Raw genomic sequence first — 15,723 nt, forward strand, 5'->3', positions numbered from 1 at the left:
TCTGCTGTTTTAGGGGGCGGTCCCATAACCGGCTTGCCCGTAGATGCTGGAGCCTTGGTGGAGTCTGTTGCTTGGCTTTGTGTCTGCAGTGCTGGTTGGCCTGCTTGAGGCACAGATGACCCTACTGGGGCCAGTACCCCCTACCACTCCCATGAGTCAGATTCTGACTCTAGTGGTACGCTCAAGGAGCTTCAGTGCGGGCACATGGCTTGACACAGGTCTTTTGCCCGACGTACCCTTTTTCTGCAGTGCCACCGGGCCTGTTGACTTCGACCGCTTCTTCAGCACTGGGGAGGTGGAACGGTACCGGGAGGGTTCTGGTGCTGGTGGTGTGCTGCATGCTGACATACCAGGTGTGGAGTCCAATCGAGAGGGCTCCGAGATAGGACAAAGCACAGCCTCCATAAGGAGAGCCCTCAAGCGGATAACTCGCTCCTTCTAATTTCAAGGGTGAAAGTTTTTGCAGATCCTGCACTTGTCCTTTCTGTGGGATTCCCCCAAACACTTTAAACAGCTCTCCTGGGGGTCACTAATGGGCATTGACCAGCTGCACGATTAACACGGCTTAAAGCCTGAATAACAGGCTATGCCCCGCTCAGAGTTTAAGTCCCAGCCAGGACTCTTAACTCCTAAACAACTACTCCAACTAAGGTCTAACTAAGTATCTATCAACTAACAACAAAGGAGACAGAACAGTGGACTGTTAGAACCCCTAACCTTCTTGCGATGCAAGACAAGACACTCCAACCAACCACCATGGGCAGTAAGAAGGAACTGAGAGGGCATAGGGTTGGCAGTGCCTAATATATCAACGCATTAACGCAGCACTAAAGAGGGCTCCACAGCCGACCCTACGGATACCCGCTAAGGCAAAAATCTGACAACTGGGCATGTGGACAAGCACACACCTAGAATGGAATCAACATGAGCAAGCACTTGGAAAAAAAACACTATTGGAAAATGAACATTAACTTTAATATTGTACATCTAAATCACTTAGAGCTACGGTTGAACTTTGGAGCCCATATTAATATGATATACAGGTAAGATACATTTCACCTCTAAATCTTCTCTGAATATTTTGCTTACCAGTGAACTTCTGGCTGATAGGGACAACAACTGAGGTAGATTTCACAAGACTGGCTTTGCCAATGGGATCTAGATCTTTCAAGTCAGGAACCCGGTCATGATAAATGAAGTCATTGTCCTTCTTCGCAGCTGTAAGAGCGCGGTTGATTTTGTCAGACAAATCTTTTACATTTATGTATTCATCATAACGAGATGCCACTGTTTTTACCAAGTCTGATGCATGCTAAAAATCAAAATACACACAATTACAACTCAAATAGTCTCTCCACCGAGCCCTCTTCCCAGCAGCACTCCATGTCTTTAACACAAACAATATATAAGAAAACAGCCAATTGTCTTAGTTAGCCAACTAAGGTTACTGCAAAGGCATAGGATTCAGCATTAGCAGCTCCCTGCCTACTAAGGGAATGTCCTCGTCGAAGGGTTTTGAGAAGGATCAGCACAATTAGTCCTTGCAATAAACTCACTGACCTTATATACAGTTCTGTCATTACTGGGATCATGAATCCTCTGCAGTTTATACTAAGGCCTCGTCTACACTGCCACTTTACAGCGCTGCAACTTTCTTGTTCAGGGGCGTGAAAAAAACTTCCAAAGATCTGACTGAAACATATACTTTGGAATACAGACATTTCTCACCATTCCAATATAGAAGTTCAAAGAACTTTTCAAGAAGTATTTAATGTGTGGGATTTGGGGTTTTTTTTTAGGAAACCTGTCAATCTTAACTATCTGAGTTTTGCAACTCAGAGTATATTAGATTTGTCATAGGTAGAAATTTAAAAAAAAAAGTCTTCCTACATTTAAGAGGTCTGCCCCAACCCACCTGTAGTCTCCCAATTTCTTCACCAAATTTCTTCTGCTGCTTTGCCAGGATAGACTGGTGATACTCTGCATTGGCCTGCATAATGCAGTGCTTTGCAGCCAGAACAGGAAACACCTCCTGGAAATAAAAATACTGACCAGGGGAAAGTCCAACCACATAAACCACCACAGACAACATGGGATGCAGGAAGGAAAAGGAAGAAGAAAAGGAAATTAGAATCACCCAATTAATGGTTTAGATAGGTTAAAACATTAGAAGTAAATGTTAGAGACATGTGACTGCATGGGTTGAATTCAGTCAAAATAAAAATATTGCTCTGGTAAAATTATTTCAATTGTTTAATGTTGATTTGGGGATTGCACTTCATTTAATTAAAGCCATGAAGTCACAACATTTACTTTACAAAGATTAGAAATTCAAATATGCATTAGCAAGAATAGTAGAGAAGACACCAAAGATCCCAAGACAAAGTACTTTCAAAAAGTATGAAAGAATATTTAGACCACTTCATTAACCAAGCCAGCATACTTTAGATGTAGAACTATCACTTCAACATCTACTTTTTCCCCCAATGACCATTAATAAGGATAAGAAAACAATTATCCAGCAGAAAACACTGCAATAAGTTTTCATTTACAGTGACCCAAGAGTACTTAAATTATCAGTAGACCCACAAAAATAATAGTTCTTTTAAACCCCATTAGAAAGCATTAGTTTGAAAAACAAATTTAGTAAGATGTTAAACAAGCCATCCCTAAATACGCTGTCACAAGCTAACCCAAAGTAACAGTTTAATAAAATAGTATTTCAAAATAGAGTTATTTTAATACTAAAGTGATTAGCTTTCAATGAAAACTGAAGTGTGCTTCTGACAGCTGACAATACTTGAACTGGAAAGTTTTTTTCCTGGAGTCTTACAGTTACTCAAGAATTCCCAGGGTTTTTCCCCCCCCCCTCTTGGTACAAAAAGTGTGATCATAAAAATGCTTGAGAAACCATCTTAGAGACATTTATAGAATATAATACTCTGAACTAAAGTTATGTTAGTGTATTTTGTATTTTTTTATTAGCATTACTAACCTTGGGCAAAGTGTCCTTATATTGACACTGTTTGAAAGCATCACCATAATAATCTGCAGCTTGATTAGCCAGTTTAGCTATGATAGCATCTTTCATTTTATCTGGAATTAAAAACAACAAAAACACAAAAAACATTAATATCATGAAAGGAAAGGTTACTTACCTGTAAGTGGAGCTCCGGAAGGACTCTGCACATTCACACTCACAGGATGTGGTGGCAGTGCAGCTCTGACAATAAAATACTTCATAGCAATCTCCACTAGGGACAGAAGGGGCATTGCTATGAATACGATTAAGTAGACATGCTCCGGACCAAGTTTTCAAGTTCAGAATATTCAAATAAGTTTAAAATCGCAATTGAAAGAGGCAATATTGCTAGTTTAAATTCCATTTAGTGCTGTGTTGGAAGTGAATGCTACACAGAGGTCTTCTAATGAGATTATTTAGCTAGAACATCTATTTGAACCAATGTTGTATGCAGTGCAGTTATAGCTTTATCAGTCCCAGAATATTAGAGACACAAGGTGGGTGAGGTAATATCTTTTATTGGACCAACTTGTCTCTCTCACCAACAGAAGAGGGTCCAATAAAAAGCTACTATGTCACTTTGTCGCTTTGTTTTAGAGAAAGCATGAAAGCTTATGCTCAAATAAATTTGTTAGTCACTAAGGTGCCACAAGTACTCCTTTTCTTTTTTTGATAATAGAAAGAATGATTGCTTAAATTATAATGATGCATCTTGGATACTTTTCAGACAGTTCTTTGTTAAAATCTCCTTTATGTATGAGGTTGCCGACAAACGCTCTAACTACCATGAAAGACAACATCTTTACTGTACAGAGGTCAGAAAGGAATCCATGCCTGTAAACCAGATTTCTCAGGAAGAAAGTCAGTCTCACCAAGACCTACAAATCCCAATGTGATTTGTCGCTGCCTGTGATCAGGAGGAAGATTATACATGAACATTTTGGTTCAAACGTGGGTCAGGAATATAGGTGGGAAAAATTTTGGGGGGAAAACATTAAATTGCACAAAAATATGCATATTTTCACAGGCTGTATTTGGCAAAGAGACCATTTTGCAACAGCATTTTGTTTCAACTTTTACTTTTGAAACGCATTGTGATTTGAAATTTAGGACACCCAAAAAAAAATTTAACACCTGATGACCCAAAACCAAAAAGGATTTAGTAGTTTCAAAACTTTTTGTTTGACTCAAAACTTAGTTTTTGTTTCAGCAAGAGGAAAACCCAAAAATTCAGTTTGGGTTCAAACCAATTATTCTCTTTCCCCCCCCATTTCGGTCCCCACATTGAAAAAATAATTTGTTCACCTTTAGTGAAGAATGTACTGGTAAGTTTTTGGGTGTATTCTACACAATGCACCCAAGACCCCTAGGTTATACTGTCAGTAGTTATGAGTGTAGCAAGACTGAGAGGCATCCCTACTTATTTTTGGGAAGCACCATTCTGGTCACCCCGCTTCTCACTGCAAGGAAGTGCTGCAGACCCAACGTGAGCAGAGTCTGCTCTAGCAACATACTTTAACACTAAATTCTTCATTTGAACATTCCTGACAGATGTTATAAAAACTTAGTTTTGCAGTTTACTAGCTGATACTTACATTATTTTCAGTATCTCATAAGATGTTATTAGTTGTTTTCCTTCAACTCTGCCTCTCTGCAATATCCAATTTTTTAAAAAAAAGCTAGCACAACGTCATTCCTGTAGATTCAGGGCACTGAAGCATTTTGAGAAGTGAAATGTACCATTTCATCATCCCTTCTTTCTCTTCCTGAGTCTTACCAGGACTGAGCATGCTGCCTGAGAAGTGACCATGTTCATGCTGGAAATCTATCCAAGGTTTTGCATGTGGCATGGAGCACTATTTACTAGATTACTGGATGACTTGAATTCTGTTTTTCAATTTAATTTTCCTTGATAAAAATCACAACCTGACAACTGATATTCACTATGACAAGGGGTATCAGAAGGAGGAAGAATTAAAGAGAAATGTTAAGTTTTCACACAATCAGTATTTCCATTACAGTGAAAAGAACAGTTCAGGGATGAATGAGGAAGTCCTGAAAAGCCCACATAATACTAAACTTCATTTATCAAATTAATAAGTCAAAAATCAAAACATTTGTGGAAGTTGTGAAGAACACTTAAGTACATTTGTAAAATGTAAAGTTATACCTCTTGTTGCTTTTAAGAAAAAAACCTCTTGAGCTTGAGCCAACATAATAAGACTAAGGGTTCCAACTGTATCTGGAGAGATGTCCACTGTAGGCTCTCTATTCAATGCAGACAAGACCGTGTCTTTAATGTGTTGGAAGGCACCACTAGCAAACTGAACCAAAACAAAAACGAACACATTATTCTTTCTGTATTTCAAACAAACTTGTGCTTATAGAAAAGGTACAGCACAAACAGATGTCAGAGAAACAAGCTTACTTTTATAGTTAACAGCAATGTAGAGGCCAGAAAGGACAAAATTTAGAATATGGGTGTTAACTCTTGAGATCCCACCTGTACTAAGACAGCTGAACAAGGCTGACTGAGAGGATATAAACCAAAGCTATAAAGGAGAAGAGTATATAAATATGGAAGATATAATGGACTCAACTGAGGGTATGTCTACATTATAAACTTAAGTCAACCCATGTTGGGTTGACTTACACCGCTGTAATTATTGCGGTGGTTCATGTGCACACTGCCCTTCTTCTGTTGATGGTGTGCACCACCACCAGGAGTGCTTCCACCAACTTAAGAGGGGCAGGGGGTGGGGGGGAAGGGCTGAGAGACAGGGCTCTCAGCTCCATGGGCAGCTCTTCACCAGCAGCTGAGCTCCCCGCCAGCAACAGAGCAGACGCAACGGGCTTCTCGGCTCCTCACTAGGAATGTGGCAGCTGACTGGACACCAGGCATCAATCCCCCTGCCGGGAGCCCAGGTTCCCACCCCAGCCACCCCTGGCTCTCTACTCCTCACTTCTCACCAGAAGCACAGGTGCGCCCGGCGTGGACCAGGGAGCCAAGTGCCTGGGCAGCAGCCATGAAATTGACAAGAATGACAGCCAATAGATATAAGTAATGCAATGTCTAAAGGGACACTGTGTCGCCTTAACTACACAGACATAAACCCTATGCCTCTCGTGGAAGTAAAGTTATGTCAGTGTAGCTGGCCACTTACAGCGGCAGAAGCAAGGCTATAGAGTGTATACTGCCATAATTAGGTCAACGTAGGCTGCCCTATGTCGAACTAACGCTGTAGTGTAGACCAGGCCTAAGTCAAATGAAGAGGAAAGTTAGGATTAATATGAATTATATTAAGAGCATGGAGATACTGGCGAAGACACAGACTATTAAACCTCCAGGTGCAGGTTATAAAGGTAAAAGTTTGCTGTCATGGTATTGTATTCCATAGTTATGGGCATTCTATGGACATGAATAACTTCCTCTGAAGCATCTGGTCATGATCAAATAGGATACTGGTGTAAGTGGACTATTGGTCTGTTCTGACACCGCAAAGTCAACGCTTCTAAATGAAACTACTGACATGGAATTAAGGTGGCCTTACAGCAATGCTAGAGATATATGAAATAAGCAGTAAAAACAAAAGGTTCTCATGGTTGTACATAATTGAGTTTGCATTACAGCAGCATGGTATAATAAACCATGACTGAAAAATTACCTAGAGGGCTACCATCAGAAAGGAAATGAGGTGGTATAATAAGAGACAGATGCATGTAAATACTGAAGCAGGAGGGAAGGAAGCATGAAAATTAATGGATTAGCTCTGTTAGAAGTATCAACAACAGTCTGGGGAGAAGAGTTCCAAAATACAAATAACATTAAAACTGGGTTACCTAAACAGACTTTTCTGAATCTATTGTCTCTTAAAATGATTCTATGAATAAGACCATTTAAGACCCAGAAGATATACACTATCCGTAATCATGGTAATAGACAAATTGAAGTGGCTGCAGGGTTTGTTTGTTTTTTGTTGCTGAGGTGATTCAATTGCCAGGTTAACTATTTACAAACTATTGAACATGTATATATCAATTTCAGTACAAGTTCATTGTCTTAAGTATAGGTTGACAAAACAGCATATACCTTTTGTCTAATGTGTACATCATCCACAATACATGCACATCTAGAGAAAGCTGTGTACATTTGACATGAATTTCAGAAAAGTTACCTATGCTTTCCACATTATGATAAAGATCTTGAGAAATACAGTTTAAGTGTTATTACACAATTTTTTTTGTACTGACAATACAGCTATAGAAGACAGGAGTACTGAGTAGTTAATGTTTTGCCTGCTGCTTTCCAACATGAAAATTCTTCAGAATTTATATACAAACTTTCAGACCAGTTGTCACCTCTCTCATGTTACTTTAAGTATTCCTCATGCACATTGGAGAAGGCACTTCTCAGTCTAGAGGCAGTGTGGAATTCTAGATATTGGGGTTCTATAGCCCCAAATTGGTCAGGGACCTACTGAGTGACTCTGGACAAGTCATGCCTCCATCTCTGTGCATCTCTTCCTTCTTCCACCCTTAGAATGGTTTTATCTTCTTAGAGAACAAGCTCTTTGGAATTGCAACTGTCTGCTGAGTTTTCACAAATGGGGCCCCGATATCTGGCTGACACGTTAGCAATGGTACTACAAATAAACTTCAAAATCAGAGTTGCACTCCTTTGAAATACTGATGACTGTACTCTGTTATCACTCCATACCTCCCAAAAAAGGGCTGTCTGAACTAAGAATAACTGACGAAACAAGTTATGAAAAATCTAATGTTTTTTACAGCTGTTATACTTTCAGGAGAATTTTTTTTTAAATGGGCAGTAAATTGGTATTTTAAGATGTTGGAGAACACAAAACTACATTTTTCTTAGCCCTTGCTTCCCAGACACCATTTTTATGCCCCACCTCAGCTTTCTATTACAATTCACCACCTACAGTTCCAGCCCTTTGACAGGTCATTACTGTGTTACAAAACATTCTAAGGCTGACCCTAGCTGGAAGCAACACTGTATTTTTGCTGAAGATATCCTCCAATATCCCAAACTTCCTTGTTTGACCCAAAACCAGGCAAAGTTTAATAAAGAATTCTCTTACCACAGCCAGCAAACCCAGTATTTTGACAGAACACTTGAGATGGCCCATATATTTTCATAACAGTAAAAGCAAGTCCTCAAAAATACTACTACAGATTCAAAGTTCTGGATGTGGTGGGGAATTAAACATTGTTGCAATAAACAGATTTCTTTGGACTCCTAATTTTGGAGAGGGGAGATGTGACAAACTCAATTTACAGATTTTGAAGAACTTATTACTAAGGACATAGCCAATATAGTTCAAAGGCTTCAGCAAACACAAAGATAGTTTGCCATCTATTTAGGATTCTCAAGGAACTTGCAAACGTAACTTATTCAACATAGCATTAAATCATACTTTAAAAAAAAAAAAGGAGTAAATATCAGTAAAGATCAGCTGCTCAACAGACCATTTAATGAAAGGCAGGGACTGGGGGTGGGGTAGAGTCATGTTTACAGGTTAAAATAGAAGATGTTTATTTGGGGTGTTCCGAGTTTGGCCAATTACAGTTCTGGTATTCAGTCAGAGGTCAACAGTTTCAAGCTTTTCTTAATGGGAGGTTAAGATATTATTTTCTTACCTGGATATTTTTAATTTTAAACATTTATAGTTACAATGTTTTGAGTCAGTACAGAGACTTTCACACCTGATAATGTTTAGCAGCAGTTTTCAATCCTTCATCATTATCCAGATTCTGCTCTGTTGCAATCTGACTAGCTAATGATCCACAGTTGAACAAAACGCAAGTCTTCTCATATCCCAAACTTGCCAGAGCTGAAACCAAAAAAGCCAGAGTGAGCATTCTGTACGGAAAATAAGCTTCAGCATTTTGCCCTCCTAAAGACAAGAAGGCCAACACTTAAAGAGGGTAAGGACCTTCCAAATTTGGAGACACCACCAGTAGTTTCAAACAAGAAGCTAAGGAAGCAACTGTATGGAACTTTTAACACTCAAATCACTCTGATCCTGCATGTTAAAGAGAACCACAATGGAATAAGAGTCCTTGTTTATCCAGAGAAGGCTGAACCTTGCATCTAGCACAGCATTTCCCCAACTTTTGAAAGATAAGCCCACCATTAGGAAAAATGAAGTCACAAATCTTCAGTTCCAGCATGCATTACTGTTGAAGTCCTGCTCAAAGTGAGCAGTTGCTTAAGAGTAGATTGTGTAGCTGTGCATGATACTTCCTCTTGGATGCTTTAAACAATCAGTGAAATAGTCAATTAACAACATTTAAACTATCATCACTGACATTTAAGTTAGCACCTACTGAAATGAATGGAGCATTTCAGACCCAAGAGCTATTGTTTCACGATCACTGCAAATTCTGGCAGATCTCTTTGCATTAGTTGCACTGGTTTCATGTTGTCTAGATTCTCTTTACAACCATAACAGCTAGAGACTTAGGGTATGTCTACACTGCAGCTGAGAGGTATGATTCTCAGCACAGACAGTTACTCGCACTAGCTTTGCTTGAGCTAGAATGATAAAAATGGCAATGTGGACATTGCAGCGCAGGCAGAGGCTTGGGCTGGCCACCTGAGCTCTGACCCAGAGGGTTGGTGAGTTTGTACTTGGGCAGCTAGCTTGAGATGCTGCTTGTGTCACAATATCTACGCTGCCTTTTTTTAGTGCATTAGTTTGAGCAAAACTAGCATGAGGGACACCACGCCCCAAGCGTTCCTAATCTCGAACTGTGAGTGGCTGGGACTGGATGATGGGACACATCACTCCAAATTGCCTTGTTCTATTCATTTCCTCTGAAATATCTGGTCTCTGACAGTGGCCAATGCAAGATGCTGGACTGGATGGACCATTGGTCTGACTCAGTATGGCCACTCATGAGTCAGTCATCGGAGTTGGGTATTGTACCTCCCAGCCGCAGGGTAGACACATCCTTATTTAAATTAAACCTTCACTCTGGAGAACTGAGAGGCCTGTCCAACCCCCAGCAGTTCTTCACAGCCCAAGAGGATGTACCTAATCCACACATTGGGAAACACTTGGCTCTGAATATCAAGCAGCCAAGCCCATTAGTAGCCGTGGAGAAGTTATTAGTCATATGCTGCTGCTTTGTGATGTGAGATAGGGTAAACTCACTGCTGCTGGAAGTGCTTTCTCCCACCCACTTGCACTGCGCTCTTCTCTGCTCTGAACAAGACTTTCCCTTTCCCACACAATAGAACATTTTATAAACTGGGGCAGGACGGAGAAGAGGAAGGAAAGGGGAGAGAGGTCCAAAGTGATAAGGTTAGAACAACGCAGTGGCAGGAGGGAGTATACTGTTCCTTTCTTCCCCTCCCTTCTAGTAGTGACCACGAGATTTAAATGTTTCCTCTCCATCAACTGGTGAAGTATGGCCCACCAGGACACCCCTAACAGTGAGAAGTACTGTAATAAATGCATCTGTAGGGCTTCAGTAATAAACCAAAAGTAACATACTGAGGAAGAGAGGAAGTCAGTCTTATTAATCCAGCTGAACATGGTGACTGCACGTAATGCCAAGTGGAATGGGGAAAACTTTTGTATTTTATGAAAAAATGTGTGACTTGGTTTCACTTTTGTAATATGACCTTCTAGGACTGAAGGGTTTAAATTCTTCTCTAGGACAGGGGAATAAAAGATGGGTGTTGGTCATGTACATACATCTGGGTTGGTAAGAATGGACCCCCAAGAACTGTCAAACACACTGAATTACCTTGAAGAAAAAGTGGAGGGCCAACTGCCAGACAACTTTCAACAACTACCTCCCTTGGCCAGCAGAACACAGGAAAAAAGCAAGAGTAGAGCTTGAAACAAAGAACTGATGTGTCAGGAGCTGTAAAAAGTATTCTGCTGCCCACTGCAGACACACAATCCTGGATAGTGGGGGCCAGAGAGGAAGGTAGTGCTGCCAACATGGTAACACATACAAGCTTGGCTTTTTTTTGTTTTTGAATGAAAAAAGGACCCCAAAAATACTGTATTCCAATCAGTTAATAAAAGCTGCCTTGTTTTGAAAAGACTGTCCTGCATTGCTGCAAACACCTGCTAGTTGCATAGCTCCAAAGGGATAAAATCTCCAAGGGGAGTTCTAGTGCCTGGACTCACTGAAACAGCCACACAGTGAGAAATGGAGATGTTGAAAAGCAGGACACCATCAATATATGAATATTTTCAAAATTCATTATTAGAATTACCTACCAAGTTTGACAGATCCTCCAAAAAGCGACCCTTTATCAAAGGCATCTTTCCATGTAAAGGTCACACAGATCTGAAAAAAGGGAAGGAGAATGCACTGCATTTCATTTTAGAAAGACTTATTTTAAGACGACATCCAGCACACAGTTTTATCTGTTTCATTCTAATTAAAGCAATGTTACAAAAATTCTATGAACCTTAAGACAGTCTTAAGTTTCACTTATACATTTTCCTACTCAACTTTCTATCGGAGCTTACAAAAATTTCTTCAATAAGCAAGGTTCACAGATTCTCACAACAGGTTTTAATGCTCACATTTTGGAAGCAGAATTATACCTGTGAATGACAGGGCAGAACCTCCTTCCCCTGAAGAAAGAAAAGGAGTACTTGTGGCACCTTAAGAGACTAACGAATTTATGTGAGCATAAGCTTTCGTGAGCTACAGCTCACTTCATCGGATGCATTCAGTGGAAAATACAGTGGGGAGATTTATATACATAGAGAACACGAAACAATGGGTGTTACCATACACACTGTAACGAGAGTGATCACTTAAAGGTGAGCTATTACCAGCAGGAGAGCGAGAGTGCCAATGTGAGAAATTTCCAAAGCTACAAGGAAACCTAACCATTCTCCAAAGTAAAGTACACTGACTTTTCTTTTTATTTAAAGACCTGTGATGGATTTGAAGATGCTCTACAATAATTTATGAATATCATATCTTGCCTGGATGATTGTGCTGCTTATGCGTGCATACACTGATTTAACTCAATAGTAGGATTGTTTGGAAATGCACCCAGGAAGGAATGTGTATGTGTGAATCCTGATACACGCTTCCCAGCAAACAAACACAAGAGCCATTCACTTTGAATTTCCACTTCTGAAACTCTACTGCACTCAAACTGGTTTTGCGAAGCAGATCCAAGATCAAGGAAAAGAAAACTAAAACTATCTGGATTTTAAAAGGACACTCCCTCAACAGCAGGGGGAGAGAGAGTTAGGAGACTGAGATGCAGACACTCAGAGGTTAGGGGCCTGAGGCAAACTAGGCCTGCCTAGGAGTCTGAGTGTAAGAGACCTGTGTCTCGACCGTTTGTTGTTTTAATAAATCCTTTTTTCTTATGTTAATGTTTTGTTCCTACTGTTAAGAACAAAAAATACTTTGTTATAGGAAGGATTGTTGTTTGGATCCCTATTCACAACTGGTCAGACTCCCACAAAGAACCACCACTGGCTGCCAGCTCTGACTGAAGCTATTCTGGGAGATTCCCCCCCCGCAACAGGACATAATTTCATTTTCTTAAAATATCCTATTAAAATCTCCTGGATTGCTTTCAATAGCCACTGGGATATCAGTGCCGATTCCAGGAGACTCCCAGCCAATCCTGGAGGGTTGCCAACTCTACTGGTACCTGTATCTAGTTGGACCTGCCAGGAAAGCAGAGTCAGTACATAGGGCCTATATCCTAGTACCCAATCTAAAAGAGAGAGAACCATGGGATTCCATCCCAGGAAAGGCCAAGTAGGAAGCCTTAGTCCTAATGGAGGTGCTCTCAGAGAGAGCAGAGAAAGGGTCAGAGGTGTAGCTAGCCTTGTAACCATGACAAAAATTACTAATACAAAATCTTTGAGAATTTCCCACTCTGAGCAAGTCCTGAGAGCAGAAAAGGGTACCTGCCATATTTTATCCCCATGGAGTGTGGGATTTGTAGGCCTTGCTTCTTGAAGAGAAGAAGGTTTGAGAAACTCAGATAAAGTTCTTCAATTCTTCAGCATGGCAAAGTGCGAAGATCATCACAACAGAATTTATCATAGAGGGCAGTCCCATGCCAGAAGTTGCACTATATACAAAAATATATTCTCCCCTGGGTTCTCTTTACCATCACTTCCAATTATTTCCCCTTTACTGAGCCATCCTACCTTAGAGCACCCTTTACAGACGTCAGTAGATGCTCTCTTTGAATAAACCTTGTAGAACTTAGAACTTTTAAAAGAAGGATTAAGTTGCTGTCATACAAATCTCTTTGTAAGTAGTATGTCAGTCTTTTTGTCAAAGACATCACTGTCCAAAAGGAGCAGGCCTTGAAAGAAGCAGAAATGGTGACTTTTGCCCTAGACACTGGTACAGCCAACTCGAAATGGAGGACTGATGTCTTCTTACACCTCAAAGACTGATGTAGACCAAACAGAGCTAAAAGAACTCAAGATCTCTTTGCTCATAAAGAAAGAATTTGCAACCCTTATTAAAAATAAATCAGGTTTAAATACAGAATTTAAAATAGTGTACACTAGCAAATAAGGTGATTGCAAATGAACCCTATAGCCCAGGGGTAGGCAACCTATGGCATGCGTTCCAAAGATGGCACACGAGCTGATTTTCATTGGCACTCACACTGCCCGGGTCCTGGCCACTGGTCCAGGGACTCTGCATTTTAATTTAAATTTTAAATGAAGCTTCTTAAACATTTTAAAAACCTTATTTACTTTACATACAACAACAGTTCAGTTATATATTGAAGACTTATAGAAAGAGACCTTCTAAAAACGTTAAAATGTATTACTGGCCCGTGAAACTTTAAATTAGAGTGAATAAATGAAGACTCAGCACACCACTTCTGAAAGGTTGCTGACCCCTGCTCTAGCTGAATAAGTGCCACTGTTATTGATGGACCAGATCACAGTGACCTCCAGAAAAATCACATTTTTTCTGAGCCTGCATTTGGGCATCTGTAAAATGAGAGCAATGATAGCTACCACAGGTGAAATCTCAAAGTATCAAGATTAAACATATCTACAACCACAAGTAAGGAGACAGAGAGAGAGAGATTAATGTCTTTCCTGGGAGAAGCACTGCCTTAGACATAGGCCTAAAAGGAGTAGAAATAATATTAAAAAAAAAAGACATCCTGGTTTCCATGAACCATTGTCCCAATATAGTTTATGTGAAGCCAATGCAAGTCTTTTACACCTTACCTGATTTTCAGAAAATGGAAATTTTGGCTCTATGGAACATAGCTGATCGTAGTATCTAGAGCAACAGACAAAAAAGCTGAGTTAAATACCAGATTAAGAGTTGTACTGGTTTTGTTTACATTGAGGAAGAAGGGAGGGTTGCCTCCATACCTAAATAATGGAACTCCCCCACTAATTCTGCAACATCTTGGGAGAGATAACTAGAACATGCAATGTGCCTCCAATGTGGCAGCAGCCACCATGGATCTAGGAGGGGAGGTGGATGGAAGGCAAGGGATACAGAGGACAATGTGTCTTTTCCATCCCTTCCTACATGTGGTAGGAGGAGGAAAGAGATCCTTATGCAAAGGGTCCACTGTAGGAACATATGACAGATAAGGAAACAAATTTCCCCTTGACATTCATGATCATGTTACAGAGAATTAAATTAAATTTAAAAGATCATAACATTTCATAACCATCACCATGCCGATTCAACTTGTATGTTCTCTCTCTACCTGCAACCATTTGTCTATTTTGATTGCAAGCTCTTTGGTCACTATGTTTGCCTAGCACAACGGAGCCCCATTCTCTGCTGGCCTCCCAAAACTACTTTCGTAATGAAAATAAACTAGAGTGTTGCACACTTCCATACACGGAGCTCAATGGACACACCAAGGGCTCCTTGTTTCCTTCCAGTCACCCCCGCAAGCTCCATGTGTGCCACACTCACATTCTCCTCTACTTAAGGGATTCCTTGAAAAACCCTCCACCTCCTTCCCTCATAACAAGGCCTCTGTCTCTCTCTCCCCGCCCCCTTTTTCTTCCCCTCTAATGTACCCATCTTTTCCTTGAACTGGAAGGGAGGCGCCCTCTCCTTCTCACCCCTCCACTCCAACCGAACAGGGTTTGGTGAGGCAGGGCATTAGAAAAGAAGAAATAAAGACTCTTATTCTCCACTCCCTCTGCTGGCTAAGCATCCACCCCACAGCTGTGCAAGCCTCTTTTCTAGTTTACCCAATTTTCACCAAAATCTATAGGGTTCTGCCCACTCATGCCTAGAACACTCCCTGAAGGAACTAATTTGAAACAGTGTTCAGAAGTTATGTTACACCAACAAACAAATGTCATCACTTTTGAGTAGGGCCTCACTTAGCCAATAAATACTGGATCACGGTATGGGACTTGGTATATTTAGTACTAAGCTAAAGCAAGGAAGACAATTCTAAAATGAGGGACTCACAAATGTAAGACACTAGATTTCATGATCCACAAATTCTAGAAACACACCTTACACAAGTGGAAAGGGTAGAAATTAGCTTCTCTCTCTCGATATTTCCCTCTTGGCAGGTGACAAAACTTAAAACCAAGTCACTCAGAACAATGGCTTCCTTCTTTCCCTCAGTAACACCTCCATTATTATAGGAATGTAACAGGCTCTCTAAAAGTGCTAGTTAGAGATTAATGCTGTATACCATTTGCAAACTG

General features: G+C 40.4%; 1 protein-coding gene across 2 annotated transcripts in view; it reads right to left on the reverse strand.

Moving 5' to 3' along the window:
- The window catches only part of PDCD6IP (programmed cell death 6 interacting protein), a 50,480-nt gene that overhangs the window by 29,517 nt on the left and 5,240 nt on the right, over window positions 1-15,723 (reverse strand). The window contains exons 2-8 of one of the 2 annotated variants that reach the window (XM_084618672.1): window positions 14,257-14,311; window positions 11,287-11,356; window positions 8,750-8,877; window positions 5,193-5,346; window positions 2,996-3,096; window positions 1,916-2,032; window positions 1,090-1,312 (exon numbers count right to left, since the gene is read on the reverse strand). In XM_084618672.1, the coding sequence (XP_084474798.1) occupies window positions 1,090-1,312; window positions 1,916-2,032; window positions 2,996-3,096; window positions 5,193-5,346; window positions 8,750-8,877; window positions 11,287-11,356; window positions 14,257-14,311 (848 nt within the window). Of the gene's footprint in view, window positions 1-1,089; window positions 1,313-1,915; window positions 2,048-2,995; window positions 3,097-5,192; window positions 5,347-8,749; window positions 8,878-11,286; window positions 11,357-14,256; window positions 14,312-15,723 lie in introns of both variants that reach the window. The other variant, XM_084618671.1, reaches the window with a different exon arrangement.

This window comes from Lepidochelys olivacea, assembly GCF_965140295.1.
Source record: "Lepidochelys olivacea isolate rLepOli2 genome assembly, chromosome: 2".
Lineage (NCBI taxonomy): Eukaryota > Metazoa > Chordata > Testudines > Cheloniidae > Lepidochelys > Lepidochelys olivacea.